Below are 19925 nucleotides of genomic sequence, written 5' to 3'. Positions count from 1 at the left end.
AACTCCAGATGCATGTATCCCTTTGTGCATCTGGCTAACATGGGTCCTGGGGAATTGAGCCTCGAACCAGGGTCCTTAGGCTTCACAGACAAGCACTTAACCGCTAAGCCATGTCTCCAGCCCAACCCCATAATTTTTAAATAATATTTTATTATTTATTTATTTATTTGACAGAGATAAAGAGAGGGAGAGAGAGAGAGAGAATGAGCACACCAGGGCTCCAGCCACTGCAAACGAACTCCAGATGTGTGCATACCCTTGTGCATCTGGCTAACATGGGTCCTGGGGAATCAAACCTGAGTCCTTTGGCTTTGCAGACAAACACCTTACCTGCTAAGCCATCCCTCCAGCCCCAACCCCATAATTTTACCTGGGAACTGAGGGATACTAATACTGGGAGAAGTATTCAGCAGCTGATGACTCAATTGGTCTACCAGTCTTTTTAATAGACATTTTTAATAGACATTTGTGACTTTTTGGAAAAGATTGGAATAAACATGTGGTTAAGAGGAGGGAAGAGGAACAGGAGTCCCTGTTTATGGCTGATATTATATCTGCCCAACAAATGGGGGCCCAAGCTGCCAGAGAGATGGCCAATACCATTGTGCCACACGGGGCTATAAGACTGAGGCATTCTATACACATCATGACTCCTTTATTACAGTCAAGAGGCCTAAGTCCTTAAATAAATGTGGAGAGGGCACTTGTAGTCCTTTAAAGATTACTCTAAAATTCTGGCAGTCTAGAACAATAGGGGCCTGGGAGACAGGCCAGACATGGGGTTTCAGACTACTGTGACAGGAAGAGACCCAGATACAGAGAATTCACTGTACAGAAAATCAGAGAAAGTAATGACCCTGTCACCATTGGACCTAATACACCTTCATTGATAATCCCCTCAATCAGACAAACACCCACCCTAAAACCAGGGGAGCCTCCTCTTTCCACCATTCTACCTGTTTGGATCCACCCAACTCTGACAGTTCACAACCTAAGACACAGTCTTCAAAGTAGTTAATAATACCAACCCCAATGTCACTATTATTGGCTTTGTTCATACCCTGAACCCCCATATTATGTAGGAATAGGGATAAACACTCCCCTTAGAAAAACTGTTTCCAGTGTCCTCAACCTGACCTGACAGCAGGTTGAACACACTGGCCTTTGCCAATGGGAGATGAAACCCAAAACTTACCTCAGGAGACCTCCAGAGACAAGGCTTATGTATAAAAAAAATAGATTATACAATAGGGCAACCTCCTTACTGGAAATGAGTGCCCCATTTTTACTTCTAACGATTGCTCCTAATAGTCCCCATCTTTGTTTCTACTGTTCCTAACACCACACACCAGCTGATAGCTGTACTTAAAAAAACAAACAAACAAACAAAAAAAAACCTGTTCTTCACTGTTTAACAGGACTTTTTTTTTTTTTTTCAATGCAGGGCCTAACTCTAAACCAGGCTGACCTGGAATTCAGTATGTAATTTCAAGCTGGTCTTGAACTCAGGGCAATTCTCCTACCTCTGCCTCTCAAGTGTTTAGGATTAAAGGCATGTGCCACCATGCTAGGCTTAGACTCAAGATCTTTTTTTTTTTTTTTTTTTTTTTGACCGAGAGTTCGAGGCCACCCTGAGACTACATAGTGAATTCCAGGTCAGCCTGAGCCAGAGTGAGACCCTACCTCGAAAAACCAAAAATAAATAAATAAATAAAAAATAAATATATTTTATTTATTTGAGAAAGAGACATATAGAGAATGACCAATGGCCTCTAGCCACTGCAAACAAACTCCAGATGCATGAGCCACCTTGTGCATCTGGCTTTACGTGGGTCCTGGGTAATCAAATCTGGGTTCTTTGGCTTGACAGGCAAGCACCTTAACAGGTAAGCCATCCCTCCAGCCCTGTTTTAAGACCTTTTTGCAGACAGGACATTAACCTGCTACTGTACTCCTGAGGAACCAGAGAGAACCCTAGGTTTCTAACACTACTGCACTTCTTGAGGGACTCATGCGCAGGACTGTGAGGGGTGGGGCAAGACCTTGAACAGAGGCCAGGGATGGACTGCACGGTTGACTGACAGGCAGGGTTCTGCCCTCCGCCATTCCTGAAGGCCAGTGGACAGAGCCGGTAGGTTGGCGTCTTGGGAGAATCACAGGTGAGGGAGCCCTCTAGAGTGGTTGAGTCGACTTGGCCACAGTGGTGCAAGAATTACAAGCCCCACGCTTTGTGCTTTTGACAGTCATAAGCCCTCAGAGAAACCTAGTTTCAGAGACTCCAGACACTCCCTGCGAAGCTCTAAATTTCCTCAGTTTGTGGGGACCCCAAATCCAATAACCTGGAGAGACTCAAATACCGTCAGCATGAGACTCCACAACACTTCAGCTTCCATCGCTCAGCCAGATGAGCTCCAAATATCCTAACCGAAACTGCACTCCACCTGAGAAAACCCGAGTAGCTCAAGACAGACACCAAGTATTCTGACTGGAGACAAGACGCCGGGCCTGCAAAGAACCCCTGCACACGGGGATCTGACACCCCTTGAAGACTCATAGCCCCGTCAGCCTCCATCCCAAATCCCATCAAATGGACAAATCCCACCTACTAGCCTAGCAGCCCTTGACAGGGTCTGGACGCGCTCTAGCCCTGCCCGGAGACCTGAGCACAGCAGATCTCTTCAGTGCACATGCCCTAAGCCTTGCCTTGAGGAACCACAATTTCGTCAGCCCGAGGGGGCCCCAAATCTCAGCTCCAGAGACTTTGAATCCCAAATCTCTTCAGCCTGAGAGGCCCCAAATTTCCTCAGTTCCAGGGTCCTTGAACACCAAATCTCCTCAACTCCAGAGACTGAATATCAGATATCTTTAGCAACAGGGTCCTCAAATCTCCACTTGAGGGACTCTGATCTCTCGACCTCAAATTCTCAAATCACTTGAGCACCCTTCTCCTCGCCCACGTGCTCCACCCTGGCCCCTCGGTCTGAGTGCAGATCCTGACTCCTAGGAGCAGGCGTGTGGCTGGGGCGCCACCTCTGCAAGCCCGTGGCGCGTGACAGGGGCGGGCCGCCCTCTCGCCCCGCCCGCAGACTCCTGGTCGGCTGTGCTGGCGCGGCTGTCCACCTCAGACCCAGACCCGCTCCTCCACCGCCGTACTCGCTGCTCGTGAGCCCCTAGCTGCATCTCTGTCCACAGAACCACGGGATCCTGGCCTTTTCCCAGGGCGGTAGCCTGGACCATGAATGATGACAGGCTAAAGAACGAGAGCCGTAAGGGAGATGCAAGAAGACCAGAACGGAAAACTAAGGTAAATGTGGGAACTAAAATCAGCCTGGGCTGGATCAGCAGGAGGAAAGCAGGGGATCTTGAGGACCCCACATTCCTGTGACAGTACATCAGATGGGGTGGCGAGTCCTTCTGTATCAGCACAGAGCTAAGGCAACCCTACTGTTTGCTTAAACAAGCATCTCTGGAGGGGAAAAAAATAGTCTTGCTCACAGAGACCACCCAAGGGCCACATGCCATACCCTGCACACTTAGTGGACCTGTGCTAGTCCATCACAAGTAATCTGTTTTTGTTTTGTGGGTTTGTTTTTCTTTTTCTTTTTCTTTTTCTTTTTCTTTTTTTTTTTTTTTTTGGCTCTCCTCCAGGTCAAAGACGAGTTCAAAGACATTTCCATATACTTCTCCAAAGAAGAATGGGCAGAGATGGGAGAATGGGAGAAAATCCGCTATAGAAACGTGAAAAGGAATTATAAAATGCTGATTTCTATAGGTAACAAGCAGTCCTGAATGGGATCACGATAGACCAAACCAGGTCTCCAATCCCTGTATTTTTTTTAAATATTTCTAGTAAAAAAATCGTATTAAGCCTGGTGTGGTGGCGTCCACCTTTAATCCCAGCACTTTGGAGGAAGAAGTAGGAAGATCATGGTGAGTATAAGGCCACTCTGAGACTATATAGTGAGTTCCAGGTCAGCCTGGACTGGAGTGAAACCCTACCTCTAAAAACCAAAAGAGAAAAAAATCGTATTGAGCTGGCCATGGTGGCCCATGCCTTTAATCTCAGCATTTTGGAGGCAGAGGTAGGAGGATTGCTGTGAGTTCAAGGCCCCCCTGAGATTATATACTGAATTCCAGGTCAGCCTGTATTAGAACAAGACCCAACCTCAAGAAGAAAAGGAAGGAAGGGAGGGAGGAAGGAAGGGAGGGAGGAAGGGAAAGATGGGAGGAAGAAAGAAAAAAAAAAAAAAACACGACCATATTTGCTGGGCATGGTGGCACACACCTTTAATTCCAGCACTAGGAGGGCTGAGGTAGGAGAATCACTGTGAATTTGAAGCCAGCCTGAGACTACACATAGTGAATTCCAGGTCATTCTAGGCTAGAGTGAGACCCTTTCTTGAAAAACTATCATATATATGGCTGGGGAAATGGCTTAGCACTTAAGATGCTTGCCTGTGAAACCTAATGGCCCAGGTTCAATTCCTCAGTACCCATGGGTAAGCCAGATGGAGTTTGTTTGCAGTGGCTAAAGGCCCTAGCAGACCCATTCTTTTCTCTCTGTAATAAAATAAAAAAAGATTTATATACATTTCACTTATTTATTTCCAAAGAAAGGGAGGGAGGAAAAGAGGGATAATGGATGCCCCAGGTCTTCTTGCCACTGCAAATGAACTCTGGACACATGTGCCACGTTGTGCCCTTGGCTTTAAGTGGGTACTGGGGGATTGAACACAGAATATCAGTCTTTGCAAGCCAGCACCTTAACTATTGAACAGTCTCTCTAGTCTTCCTATATTATGTTGATCCTCTCCTAGGTGATTAGAGTACCATAGTTCTCTTTATTTTTATTATCACTTTGAGGGGGGAAGGTTCCAGGTGGGGTCTCACTCTCACCCAGGCTGACCTGGAATTCACTATGTAGTCTCAAAGTGGCCTCAAACTCATGGCAATCCTTCTACATCTGCCTACCAAGCTGGAATTAAAGTCATGTGCCATCATGCTCAGCTATTTTTCTTTTCTTTTCTTTTTTTTTTTTCTGAGGTAGAATCTCACTCTAGCTCGGGCTGACCTGGAATTCACTATGTAGTCTCAAGGTGGGCTTGAACTCACAGCGATCCTCCTATCTCTGCCTCTGTGTTGGGATTAAAGGCGTGTGCCACCACACCCAGCTTTCTTTTTAGTTTTTAAGAATTCTTTATTTTATTTTATTTTTTATTTATTTGCAAGCAGAGAGAGAGATAGGGACAGAGAGAATGGGCATCCCACAGTGTCTCTAGCTGCTGCAAATGAACTCCAGATGCATGTGCCACCTTGTGCATCATGCTTACATGGGTAGTGGGGGTCCTTAGGCTTTGCAAGCAAGCCTGACATAGTTCTCTTTTGTATGCAGATAAGTTTGTAGGAAAACTGTTATTTTTGTCAGTGCAGAGATGAATGCCAGCATGCCATGCAGACCCATCTCCTCTCTCCAAACTTACATGGCCTTGTGGTATTTTCCACTGCCACCACCTTTTGTACCTTCTTTTGGGGTTTCTTCTCTTTTAGGAGAAAGATTTTGCTTTTCAGGTCTCAAAGCCCCTCAACCAGCTTTCATGTGTCACCAAAGACAAGCAATCAAGCTCCAGATGGGTGACAGTGAGGATTCTGATGAAGAATGGACACCTAGGAAGCAAGGTGAGAGGACAGGAGGATTTAGAAGTCACCATATGAAAACAGACTAGGGTTATGTTTCAGAAATGTGTCAGAAGTTAAAAAAGAAATTTTATTTATTATTTATTTATTTATTTATTTATTTAGCCAGGTGTGTGCCATCACCCCCGGCTGCACACAAGTTGTTTTTTTTTTTTTTAACTTTTTAAAATTTTTTGTTTTTTTTGTTTGTTTTTTCAAGGTAGGGTCTCAGGGTGGCCTCAAACTCACAGTGAGCTTCTTACCACTGCCTCCCAAGTGGGATTAAAGACGTGCACCACAGCACATGGCTTAAAATATTTTTTAAAGTTTTATTTATTTATTTATTTATTTGAGAGAGTCAGAGAGAAAGAGAGACAGACAGACAGAGAATGGACATGCCAGGGCCTCCAGCCACTGCAGATGAACTCCAGATGCATGCTCCACCTTGCACATCTGGCTTATCTGGGTCCTGGGGAATCCAACCTGGGTCCTTTGGCTTTGCAGGTAAATGCTTTAATTGCTAAGCCAACCCTCCAGCCCTAAAATTTATTTTTATTTTTGTTTATTTGAGAGAGAGTGTGTGTCAGAGATAATGGGTGTGTCATAGCCTCTAGCCACTGCAAATGAACTCCAGACACATGTGCCACCTTGTGCATCTGGCTTACATGGGTCCTGGGGATTCAAACCTGAGTCTTTTGGATTTGCAGGCAAGCACCTTAACTGCTAAGCCATCTCTCCATACCTAAACTTTTTTTGTGGGGGGGGGGTTCAAGGAAGGGTCTTGCTCTTGCCCAGGCTGACCTGGAACTCCCTATGCAGTCTCAGGGTGGCCTTGAACCCTCAATGATTATCCTACCTCTGCCTCCTGACTGCTGGGATTAAAGATGTATGCCACCATGCCTGGAAAAACAACTGATTTTTACATGCTTGCTTTTCTTACATGCTATTTATATATCCTGAAATCTTTCTGAATTTACTTACTAGTTTTAAGCTTTTTTGTGGAATTTTTAGGGTTTTCTATGTTTAAGCACATGTAATTGGTGAACAGAGATAATTTTCTTCTTTCTTTACAAGTTTGATGACTTTTTCTTTTTATTAAAAAACTTTATACAGGGATGGAGAGATGGCCTAGTGGTTAAGGCCTTTCTTTGCCTTCAAAGCCAAAGGATCCCAGTTTGATTTTCCAAGACCCACGAAGTCAGATGCACAAGGGCATGCATCTGGAGTTTGTTTGCAGTGGTTGGAGGCCCTATTGCACCCATTCTCTCTCTCTCTCTCTTTCATCCTTTTTCTCCCTCAAATAAATAGATAAAATACATTTAAAAAGATGTATATATATATATAAATATTTTATTTATGAGAGAGAGAGAGAATGGACACACCAGGACCTCTAGCCACTGCGAATGAACTCATCTGGGTTATGTGAGTTCTGGGCAATTGAACCTGGGTCCTTTGGCTTTCCAGGCAAGCACCTTAACTCCTAAGCCATTTTTCCAGCTCTTTTATTTCTTTTGCTTTTCCTTTCTTTCTTTTTCTTTTTTTGTTTTTTTAAGGTATGGTCTTGCTCTAGCCCAGGCTGTTCTGGATTTCACTATGTAGTCTCAGGCTGGCCTTAAACTCACAGCAATCCTCCTACCTCTGCCTCCTGAGTGCTAGGATTAAAGGCATGTGCCACCACACCTGGATTTTAATTTTTTTATATTTTATTTTTATTTATTTGAGAGAGAGAAAGAGGTAAAGAGAGAGGGGGAGAGAGAGAGAGAAAGAGAAAGAGAAAGAATGGGTATGCCAGGGCATCCAGCCACTGCAAATGAATTCCAGATGCATGCACCATCTTGTATAACTGGCTTATGTGAATCCTGGGGAATTGAATATAGGTCCTTTGGCTTTGTAAGCAAGGGACTTAAGGGCTAAGCCATCTCTCCAACCCTTATTCTTTTGTTGGTTGTTGTTTTGAGGCAGGGCTTCACTCTAGCCCAGGTTGACCTAAAATTCACTATGTAGTCTTAGGGTGGCCTTGAACTCATGGTGATTATCCTGTCTTTGCTTCCTGGATACTAACTTTTTTTGTTAATTTTTAAAATTTATTTTTATTTATTTATTTATGCAAAAGGAGAGCGAAGCAGGGGAGAGAGAGAAGGAGAGAATGGGTGCACCAGGGACTCTAACCCCTGCAAACAAATTCTAGATACATGTGCCACTTTGTACATCTGGCTTTATTGGGTAGTGTGGAATTAAACATGGGTTGTTGGGCCTTGCAGGCAAGCACCTTAACCACTGAGCAATCTCTCCTGCCCTTGTCCATTTATTCTAGCTAGGGCTTCCAGTTCTATATTAAATAGACTATTAAGAACAGTAATTTTTGCATTGTGGGTTGTTACAACAGATAAAAGACTACCTTTTTAAAAAATACATTTTATTTATTTATTTGAGAGAGAGAATGGGCATACCAAGGCTTCCAGCCACTGTAAATAAACTCCATATGCATGTGCCACCTTGTACATCTGGCTTACATGAGTACTAGGGAACCCAATTGGGCCCTTAGGCTTCACAGGCAAGCACTTTAACCACTTATCCATCTCTCTAGTCCAAGACATCCTTTGTTTGTTTTTGGTTTCTTGAGATAGAATCTTACTGTAGCTCAGGCTGACATGGAATTCACTATGTTGGCTCAGGGTGGTCTTGAGCTCATGAAGATCCTCCTACTTCCGCCTCCCAAGTGCTGGGATTAAAGGTGAGCACCACTATGCCCAACTTAAGACTTTCTTTTTTAATTAATTAATTTATTTATATGAGAGAGGGAAAGAGGCTGAGAAAGAGAGAGAATGGGCATGCCAGGGCTTCCAGCCACTGCTAACAAACTCCAGATGCATGTGCCACCTTGTGGATCTGGCTTACGTGGGTTCTGGGGAATAGAACTGAGATCCTTTGGCTTTGGAGGCAAGTGCCTTAACCACTAAACCATCTCTGTAGCCCAAGGCTTTCTTTTAAAAAATGTTTTATTTATTCATTTATTTGCAAGCAGAGAGAGATAGAGGGAAGAGGGACAGATAGAGAGGATGGGCGCCCCAGGGCCTCTAGCCACTGCAAATGAACTCCAAACGCATCTGGCTTTACATATGTATTGGTGACTCAAACTCCAGTCCTTAGGCTTTGCAGGCAAGTGCCTTAACTTCTAAGCCATCTTTCCAACTCAAGACTTTCTTTATTATCAATTTTTTTCTTTTGGTTTTTCAAGGGAGGGTCTCGGTCTCACTCTAGCCCAGGCTGACATGGAATTCACTATGTAGTCTCAGGGTAGCCTCAAATTCATAGAAATCCTACCTCAGCTTTCCAAGTGCTGTGATTAAAGGTGTGCACTACTAGGCTCAGCTAAGACTTTCTTATTTAATTTTTTATTTATCTGCAAGCAGAGAAAGAGAGAGAATTAAAATATGAATGTAGCTGGGCATGGTGGCACATACCTTTAATCCCAGTACTCGGGAGGCAGAGGTAAGAGGATTGCCATAAATTGGGTGCCACCCTGAGACTACACAGTGAATTACAGGCCAGCCTGGGCTAGAGTGAAATCCTACCTCAAAAAAACCAAAATATAAAAAAAAGAAAAGAAAATATGAATGTACCAGGGCTGCCAGCTGCTGCAAATGAAATCCAGATGCATAGGCCACTTTTTGCATCTGACTTTACATGGGTACTGGGCCATCAAACAGTTCATTAGGCTTTAGAGATAAGTGCCTTCACCACTGAGCCATCTCTCCAATACAGAATAAAAGACTTTCACCAGGCATGGTGGCACACACCTTTAATCCCAGCACTGGGGAGGCAGAGATAATAGGATTGCTATGAGTTTGAGACCAACCTGACTCTACATAGTAAATTCCAGGTCAGCCTGGTCTGAAGTGAGACCCTACCTCAAAAAAACATAAATAAGACTTGCAATTTTTCACTATTGAGCATATTAAACTTAAGCTTGTCCTACATGACCTTTTTATACATAGGTAGTTTCTTCCTGTTCCTGTTATTCAGTATTGTTATCAAAGGCCAATCAACTTATTTTTTGTTTTAAATATTTTATTTATTTATTTATCAGAAGAGAGAGAGAGAATGAGCACACCAGGGCCTCCAGCCACGGCAAACGAACTTCAGATGCATTCACCACCTTGCGCATCTGTCTTACATGGGTACTGGGGAATTGAACCTCAGTCCTTAGGCTTTGCAGGCAAGGGTCTTAACTTCTAAGCCATCTCACTAGCCCCAATCAACTCATTTATTTGAAAAACTATACAGCAGATATCTTATGAACATGACATGAAACAAAGATGAGTTTTATTTATTTTTATTTGAGAGAGAGAGAGAGAGAGAGAGAGGAAAGAGAATGGGTGTACCAGGGCCTTTAGCTTCTGCAAACAAACTCCAAATGCTTGCACCACCTTTTGCATACAGCTTATGTGAGACCTGGAAAATCTAACCTGGGTCCTTAAGGCTTTTGCAGGAAAGCAGCTTAACTGCTACGCCATCTGTCCAGCCTGAGTTTTGTCTATTAATTAAAGGAAATGAAGGGCTGGAGAGATGGCTTAGTGGTTAAGGCACTTGCCTGCAAATCCTAAGGACCCAGGTTTGACTCTCTATAACCCACATAAGCCAAATGCACATAGTGACACATGTGTCTTAAGTTCATTTGCAGTGGCTGGAGGCCCTGGTGCACCCATTCTCTCCCTCTAATAAATAAACTAAAATTAAAAAAGAAAAAAAGAAATCATTAGTGCCCTAATAGAAGGTTAGGCTTTAATGATATTTCAGAAACCATTTGCATATTACCTTTGGGTCATCCTTTAAGTCTTCACTCTCTTATTCAGAATTCTCTGTTCCTAATGAAAATCCCCAGAATTTACAAACATTTGTCAACCAAAACACTGATTTCTCATCACTTTTTAGTCAATCCTCCTCGGGTGGCCTTCAGAGTGGAGCAAACTAAACAACAGAAGGTAAGTATCTCACAAATCATAAGGACAAGGAAACCTACCTCATGGATCCAAACACAGGTAAGAGAAGGAGCAGGCACAGAGTACCCTAGAAACTGCCGCTTCCCTGGTCTCTTCTGTATAGTGTCTCTCATTGTCATCATCATTTGAATTAATAAGAATATCAACAATAATAATTAGCAATTGCTTTAGTTTCACAATATTTCTAACTGTATTTTATATTAATAAACTCACTGGAGCATTACAACAACCCTTTCAGGCAGGTAGTAAACTATGACCACTTTACAGATGAAGAAAGTAGCTATAGACATGTTCAGTAATATGCCTAAGATCACAGCCAGTGATGGAGCAGTCAAGTCCAAAATTTTCTCTAAGAAATTTACAGGGCTGGGAAGATGACTTGCTGGTTAAGGTCCTTGACTACAAAGCCAAAAGACCCAGGTTCAATTCCCCAGGACCCATGTAAGCAAGATGCACAAGGGGTGCACACATTTGGAGTTTGTTTGCAGCAGCTGGAGGCTCTGATGCATTCACTGTCTATCTCTCTCCCCCTGCCTATGTCTCTCTCACAAATAAATAAAGAAAAAAATAAAGAATTTGAAACTTAGCCAGACATGATAGCACATGCCTTTAATCCCAGAACTTGGGAGGCAGAGGTAGTAGGATCTCCATGAGTTCAAGGCCACCCAGAGATACATAGTGAATTCCAGGACAGCCTGAAGTAGAGTGAAACCCTACGTGGAAAAAAATAAATAAATAAAAGGGGGGAGGGGGCTGGAGAGATGGCTCAGTGGTTAAGATACGTGCCTGCAAAGCCTAAGGACATGAGTTCGATTCTCCAGTACCCACATAAAGCCAGATGCACAAGCTGGCACTTGTATCTGGAGTTTGTTTCAGGAGGTAGAGGTTCTGGCATACCCATTCTCTGTCTCTCTCCTTCTGCCACTTTCTCTCTCTCTCTTTCTCTGTCTCAAGTGAATAAATAATAAAATATTCTCTTTTTTAAAAAGTAAATGTTGCCAGGCATGGTGGTTCATGCCTTTAATCCCAGCACTTTGGAGGCAGAGGTACAAGGATTGCCGTGAGTTCAAGGCTACCCTGAGACTACCCTGAGGCATGTGCTAGAGTAAAACCCTACCTTGAAACCCCACTTCCCCCAAAAAGAAAAGTAAATGCTAGGATTAAAGATATGTACCACCACTCCCAGTTTAAAGCTCTTTATAACATTCATTTAAGCCTGTGCACTCTTAGCCATTCATTGTTACATCATTCATCTCACTGATTATTCCAACCTCAGTTTTTCTCTGCTATGTCACAGCAAGAGATATACTATAACATACTCTAAGGGTACTTCACAAATCCATAGAGAATTTGTATTTTGGCTGGTCCAGATAACGAAGGAGGTAAGATCCCTTCCCTTACAGGGACTCATTCTGATAATAGCAGCAACTCTCAACCCTGAAGAGTTTTAAATTTGATGGATGAGAATCCATAAGTAAGGAAATGACTTCAGATGGGTATGGTGGCACATGCCTGTAATCGTAGCACTCAGGAGACAGAAGCAGAAGAATTATTTTGAGTTTAAGACAAGTCATACAGAGTTCAAGAGAGAGGAGAGGGGAAGAATGGAAAGGGGAGGGGACAGTAAAGGGAAAAGGAAAACAAAAAAGAAAATGCCTTAAGGCTTCATATAGGCACATGATATTCAACTTATTTATTATTTTGGTTTTTCGAGGTAGGGCCTCACTTCAGCCCATGCTGACCTGGAGTTCCCTATGTAGTCTCTGAGGGGGCTTGAACTCATGGTGATTCTCCTACCTCTGCTTCTCAAGTGCTAGAATTAAAGGCATGTACCACCATACCCGGCTGGCACATGCCATTCAGTTGAGATGCCTTCCTGAGGTTGATTTCAAATACACATTGTAGGATGGGAGGGCAATCTGACTGAGACATTTGTTACCCCATTGATCATCAGGATTGATTTGCCAGAGGTCCTGGCATCACCATATTCATTCATCTTCTTTCTTTCCTAAATAAATGAATTAATTTTTTTTTTTTTAGAAAAAGAAATAAGCCAGGCTTGGTGGTACATGCTTTTAGTCCCAGTACTCAGGAGGCAGAGGTAGAAGAATCACCATGAGTTTGAGGCCACCTTGAGACTGCATAGTGAATTCCAGGTTATCCTGGGCTAGAGCAAGTCCCTAACTCGAAAAATAAACAAACAAAAATGGCTATACAAATTTTTGCCTGATAAGGATGTACCATTCACAAACTTTCTTTAGTTTACTCATCCATAAATTGGCATGCATGCTAATTTTTTTTTTTTTTTTGAAATAGGGTCTCACTGTAGCCCAGACTAGCCTTGAACTCACAGTGATCCTTCTATCTCTGCCTCCTGAGTGCTGGGATTAAAGGCATGTGCCCCTGTACCTGGTCATGCTAATCTAATTCAAGAAGCAAGTCATGCATGATGGCTCACACCTATAATTTAAGCCTTTGAGAGGCTGAGATAGGAAGAATGCTGTTTGAGACTAATATAAATAGTAAGATCCTGTTTCAAACAAATGAAAACTGGTGGGCTGGAGAAATGGCATAGCAGTTAAGGTGCTTGCCTGCGAAGCCTAAGGACCCAGGTTCAATTCTCCAGGTCCCATGTAAGCCAGATGTACATGGTGGTGTGTGCATCTGAAGTTCATTTGCAGCGGCTAGAGGCTCTGGCATGCCCATTCTCACTCTCACTCTACATCTGTCCCTCTCTCTGCCTCTAATTAACAAATAAATCAGAAAAAAAACTGTTTACAGGATATGACAATTTTCAATTTTTAGCATCACTTAGTTATCCAGCACCTTTTCTTCCTTCCTTCCTTCCTTCCTGCCTGCCTGCCTGCCTTCCTGCCTTCCTTCCTTCCTTCCTTTCTTTCTTCCTTTTTTGTTTATTTATTTGAGATTGACAGACAGAGAGAGAGAAGGAGGCAGAGAGAAAGAGGGGGGGAGAGTCTGGGTGCACCAAGGCCTCCAGACAGTGCAAAAGCACTCCAGACGCGTGCGCCCCCTTGTGCATCTGGCTTACATGGGTCCTGGGGAATCTAGCCTCGAACCAGGGTCCTTAGGCTTCACAGGCAAGCACTTAACCACTAAGCTATCTCTCCAGCACCCCCCCCCCATTTAAAAAAATTTGTTTATACACATGCATGTGTGTGCATTCATGCTTGTGGGGTGTGGGGAACAAGCCTGGATCTCTTCCAGCACAAACAAATACCTGTCCAGCTTTACATAGGTGGCTGGAAAATTGAACCCAGACCAGCAGGCTTTTCAAGCAAGTACCTTTAACAGCTGAGCCAACTCCCCAGGCCCTTCAGAGACATTTCTGCCAAGTATCTCTTCCCAGGTTCAATTTTCTGTTCTTTCAACTCATTTTATGAGTGTTTTATCCATTTCCTGCTTGTCTACATTTCTCATTCCATCAAATGTCTCCTAATTCATAAAAAATGTCCTCTTCTCTGTAAGTATTATCTATTTCATTCATAAACTTTGTGGTATCTCCAACTGTTCTTCACAGATATTATCCTTCACTCCAGCTTAAAAGAGCTTTGACATGGCTCTTGTCCTAGATTCATAGCCCACTTTAATTCTTTCTCTCCCACATTCAGTTACCATATTCATTCCTAAGGATTGTTCAATCAATAACTAGAGTCATGTATGTGAAAATATGTTGCACATAAAAAACTATAGAAATGCTTGCTGAGTTTTCATATGTGACTCTCATTAAAGGGAATGCCCAGAGTTCCATTAAGTGATGAATCTAGTTTGAAGAAACTGTCAGGAACAGCAAATTTGCTGAATACAAGTGACTCAGAACATGACCAGAAACTGGTATCCTCTCCTGGAGAAGCAAGTACATCTGGACAGCACTCTGGACGAAAATTGGATAAGAGTAAATAACTTGTAAATAATTTGGGGACTTTAATCTCTCTAGATTTGCTAGGAACGGTGGTGAGAGTGATGTATGTATGTGGAATGGGATTCTGATAAGTCTGGACTAACCTATGGGACTGATAGTTGGACATGGTATTAAATAGGATGTAAGAAAATTTACTTTAAAGTCATACACTCAGATTATTATCCTTGTAGAGGTAATGGGTCTTCCAGCAAATTTTATTCTGTGGGTTTCCAAATGCTGTGGAGTGAAGATAAGGATATTTAGCTCATATGCTGTTTAGCTCATATGTTATTTAAAAACTGTAAGTGGAACATAAAGTAACAGACCTAGGCCAAGTGTTTAATAAATCTATGACAGGGCTGGAGGGATGGCTTAGAAGTTAAGGCACTAGCCTGCAAAGCTAAAGGACCTAGGTTCCATTCCCCAGGACCCACATAAGCCAGATGCGCAAAGTGGCACAAACTTCTGGAGTTCATTTGCAGTGGCTAAAGGCCCTGTTGTGCACATCCTGTCTCACTCTATCTGCCTTTCTATTTCTTTCTGCTTCTTTGTCTCTCAAATATAAACAAAAATAAAATATTAAAAAAAACAAATAATAAATCTAAGACAAAAGGGACCACATATTTTGTGGGTGAATAATTATGAAGATAATTTGGTAAGGATAAAGTTTGGACACATAGAAATTAAAATTGAATTAGTCATCTGCAGTCAGTGTGAATGTGGAGTCAGTTTCTAAACAAAAGTGAAGGGGAACAGAGTAGGTATATTAATAGAAGACAAGTTGATGGCAGTAGATTTCACATTTTCTGAAGAAACAGGGATAAGCACTCCAAATTATCAACTTCACTCACCTCTCTTCTTCAACTCAGAACTCACAAGAAAATATGTTGAAGCAAAGATGTACAGCCTGCGAGAAAGAAAGGGTCGTGCATATGAAGAGGTCAGCGAGCCCCAGGATGATGACTACCTCTGTAAGTGGCCATCAGGGTCTGTTCCTATAGAAGGTTGTTATGTCCTGGTATAATTCATCTGGTCATTTGGCCCTTAAATTGTCTCTTTAGTGATTTGAGAAGCATAAATGAGGGGGGAACATCATAAGTGCTATGCTTTTTCTGAAGATATTTAGATCTTGGAGCATTCACATATCTTTCCTAATCCCTGCTGTTTTTACCTCAGATTGTGAGAAATGTCAGAATTTCTTCATCAACAGTTGTCCTATCCATGGACCTCCTATATTTATAAAGGACAGTTTGGTGAACAAGGGACATCCCAACTGCTCAGCCCTCAGTCTTCCCCCTGGGCTAAGAATCAGACCATCAGGCATCCCTGATGCTGGCCTTGGTGTATGGAATGAGGCATCTGATCTGCCAGTGGGTCTGCATTTTGGTCCCTATGAGGGCCAGATCACTGAGGATGAAGAGGCAGCCAACAGTGGATATTCATGGATGGTGAGAAATGCTTCCTTTTCCTTCATCCCCTGACTCCCCACATCCCTTCTGTGCTTCTGGTGAGACATGCAAGTACATGGCTAGTTCCATGTACTGAATGAAAATCCTATTTCAAGATCTGAAAGTCGCTGGGTGTGGTGGAACACACCTTTAATCCCAGCATTTGAGAGGCAGAAGTAGGAGCATCACTGTGAGTTTGAGACCACTCTGAGACTACATAGTAAGTTCCAGGTCAGCTTGTCAGCCTGGGCTAGAGTGAGACCCTATCTTAAAAAGTCATACACACACCAAAAAGAAGAAGAAAAAAACAATATCTGAAAATATCTGAAGGTGAGTAGGAACAGAGTGGTATAGAGACAAATAAGTATGTTTTCATGGGGCCTCTGAGTGGACAGATCCACTCATATGGGTACATGGTGATTTCGGAGTGTCTTGTGGCATCATAATGGGTGTCTGAATCCATGAAGCTCAGAAAGCATTAATGAGAGTGAAGTGACATGATTCTGTAGTTGTCACTCCAGAGCCTTAATTTATTTTTCTGAAACTCAGATCACCAAGGGGAGAAACTGCTATGAATATGTGGATGGAAAGGATGAGTCCCAAGCCAACTGGATGAGGTAAGGCCCATAGGTTTCTAGGTTTCAGATAGGACATTTGTCCCTCACAAACATGGTTCCAATCTTCTCGTATATCCCTCAATGGTTCCTACATGCTCTTCTTTCCTATTTATTCATTTGAGAGAGAATGAGAGAAATAAAGAGGCAGATAGACACAGAGAGAATATGGGCATGCTAAGTCCTCCAGCCACTGCAAACGAACTCCAGATGCATGCACCACCTTGTGCCTCTGGCTTATGTGGGTGCTGGGGAATTTAACCTGGGTCCTTAGACTTCTCAGGCAAGTGCCTTAACTGCTAAGCAATCTCTCCAGCCCTACTTCTTTTCTTTAGAGTGCTCTTCCATATTATGAACAGTCAAGAAAAAATAAAATATAAATATTATCACTTACTTAAACCAAAATATAAATTTCCATGATCAGCAAAGTTGAGTCGCCAGGGTAAACCTTGAAGAGTCATAATTTGTTGAGAACAGTGAATTTTACTTTATTCAACATTTGTAAGACATTTACTGTGTTCCAGTTCAGAAGACAGACTTCATTACTTGAACAGATCATACAATTTTTGTCCTTATATATATTTAGTTGAAAAAGAGAAAGAGGGAGAGCGAAGAGCAGACAGAGGGAGAGACAATGAGTGTGCCAGGGCCTCTAGCCACTGCAAAGGAACTCTAGATACATGTGCCACCATGTGCATCTAGCTTACATGGTTACTGGGGAATCAAACCTGGGTCCTTAGGCTTTTTTGTAGGCAAGAGCCTTAACCACTAAGCCATCTCTCCATCCCTGACTGTAATTTTTAAAAATATTTTTATTTTGCTGGGCGTGGTGGTGCACACCTTTAATCCCAGCACTTGGGAGGCAGAGGTAGGAGGATCACCATGAGTTCGAGGCCACCCTGAACTACATAGTGAATTTCAGGTCAGCCTGAGCTAGAGTGAGACCCTACCTCAAAATTTTTTTTTAATTTTAATTTTTATTTATTTATTTGACAGAGAGAAAGAGGGACAGAGAGAATGGCCACTCCAGGGCCTCCAGCCTTTGCAAACGAACTCTAGATGCATGTGCCACCTTGTGCATCTGGCTAACATGGGTCCTGGAGAATTGAACCTGGGTCCTTTGGCTTTGTAGGCAAATGCCTTAACTGCTAAGCCATCCCTCCAGCCTCTGACTATAATTTTTAAAAATTTTATTTGCTTATTTATTTATTTATTGGAAAGAGAGTATAGACTCACCAGTGCCTCTTGCTGTTGCAAAGGAACTCCAGACACATGTGTCATTTTGTGCATCTGGACTTAGGTGGGTAGTTAGGAACTGAATTCAAGCTGTCAGGCTTTGCAAACAAGTACTTTTAATCATTGAGTGATCTCCCCTGCTCCAATTTTCTTTCTTATTTTTCTACATTCTTAAATTCAGCACTCAAGATCTTTGTTTCTTTGAGCCATGTTTGGGCTATTCTTCCTATATGTAAACATAAGCCTCTATATTTTTACTTTTTATTTATTTATTTATTTATTTAGTTTTTTTGAGGTTGGGTCCTAGGGTCTCACTCCAGACCAGGCAGACTTGGAACTCACTGTGTACTCCCAGGCTGGCCTCAAACTCACAGCAATCCTCTCCCTCCTAAGTGTTGAGTTTAAAGGTTTGTACCACCATGCCCAGTTTATATTTTTATTCTTAGTTTTCCTATTTTCTTTTTGAGAAGTACATGGTGCCAAGACAATCTACAACAAAGGATTTTTATTCCATAGTGCAGGTAATCTCCCTAGTTTCGAAAAGACATCAACACTGGGTTTTGGAAAGCTGTGGCTGAATATGTTGTGTACCCCAAGACTTTTCTTTTTCCTGAGGTAAGCTTGCCCTAACCCTGGCTGACCTGGAATTCACAATGCAAAGTACTAGCCACTACACGATCATGGCAAGCCACACGCCCAGTGACTGGAATTCACTATGTTGTCTCAGGGTGGCCTCGAACTCATGGCAACTCTTCTACCTCTCCCTCCTAAGTGCTGGGATTAAAGGTTTGCACCACCACACCCAGCTCCCCAGGACTTTTCTATAAGGGTGCCTTGTTTGATCAGAGGACAGAAAATATGAATAAACAGCTATTTTCTGTGATATAACACACACATGGGAAGAAACTCATATTGCACAGACTGGCCTCAAACTTGTTATGTAGCTGAGGATGAGCCTGAATTTCTGACCCTCTAATCCTCCTACTGTTGATTACATGAATGGGCCATCACACTCAGTTTTAGGGAGTGCTGTCAGTGAAACCTAGGGCTTTGTCTATACTAGGCAGTTACTCTGGCAACTGAACTGCCCACCCCCCCATCCTATTTTCTTTGTTGTTGTTGATGTTTTGAGGTAGGGTTCACACTAGCTCAGGCTGACTTGGAATTCACTATGTAGTCTCAGGGTGGCCTTAAACTCATGACAATCCTATTATGTTATCTTCCTAAGACCAAGAGATCACTAAGATCCTGTAGGAACCTGGGGAAGGAAGATGCATCAAACCTGGGCAAAGAAAGGAAATAACTTGGAATATGTACAGGATGAAGTATGCTAATCTAGAAGCAGCATATATGAATAACAGCAAATTCATCGGTGTAAACCAAAATTTAATTTAGAGTTTAGAGGAGCTAGTAACAGTGGGGGAAGTCTGGAACTGAGCTTTGAAATCTGAGAACTTTCAAGGGAAAGCATTTGGGCCAGATGAGCATGGTAAGCACTTGTAGCTAGTAGTATATGAGCTTGGAAAAGATGTGTACTGGGAACAGAAAGTTCCTAAAGGAGTAGAAGAAGGAGTGAAGGCATCAGAACATAGGATAATTGATCTACAAGTAAAGGGCTAGATGCAGGAAAAGAATTACCTAATATTCTAATATTTCCTTTCCTTTCCTTTCCTTTCCTTTCCTTTCTTCTTCTTTTCTTTTCTTTCTTTCTCTCTTTCTCTTTCTTTCTTTCTTTCTTTCTTTCTTTCTTTCTTTCTTTCTTTCTTTTTTTTTTTTTTTGCCTGCCTGCCTCAATTCTAGGTATGTGAACTGTGCCCGTGATGATGAGGAACAGAACCTGGTGGCCTTCCAGTATCATAGGCAGATCTTCTACCGAACCTGCCGGGTGATCAGACCAGGCAGTGAGCTTCTAGTCTGGTACGGGGATGAGTATGGCCAGGAACTGGGCATCAAGTGGGGCAGCAAGAGGAAGAAAGTGTTCACAGAAGGCAGAGGTGGGTACAACTATGATTCCTTAAAAAGAAACAAAGAA

The 19925-nt window shown here is 42.6% G+C and overlaps 1 protein-coding gene and 1 pseudogene across 1 annotated transcript; one reads left to right on the top strand and one right to left on the bottom strand.

Annotated features, from left to right (window-relative positions):
- LOC101597352 overlaps window positions 1–3237 on the bottom strand; it is a 21835-nt pseudogene extending 18598 nt beyond the window's left edge.
- Window positions 3236–19925, top strand: LOC101610194 (histone-lysine N-methyltransferase PRDM9-like; the record flags this gene model as incomplete). Its single annotated transcript, XM_045158037.1, has 9 exons — window positions 3236–3304; window positions 3649–3772; window positions 5569–5676; window positions 10609–10658; window positions 14427–14589; window positions 15465–15566; window positions 15772–16043; window positions 16593–16660; window positions 19694–19925. Coding segments are annotated over exons 1-9 (1188 nt in total), but the record flags the coding sequence as incomplete, so codon positions are not given.

This window comes from Jaculus jaculus, chromosome 9 (genome assembly GCF_020740685.1).
Source record: "Jaculus jaculus isolate mJacJac1 chromosome 9, mJacJac1.mat.Y.cur, whole genome shotgun sequence".
Classification (NCBI taxonomy): Eukaryota; Metazoa; Chordata; class Mammalia; order Rodentia; family Dipodidae; genus Jaculus; species Jaculus jaculus.
The sequence above is the reverse complement of the archived record's forward strand: the minus strand, read 5'-3'. Positions and strand labels throughout refer to the sequence as shown.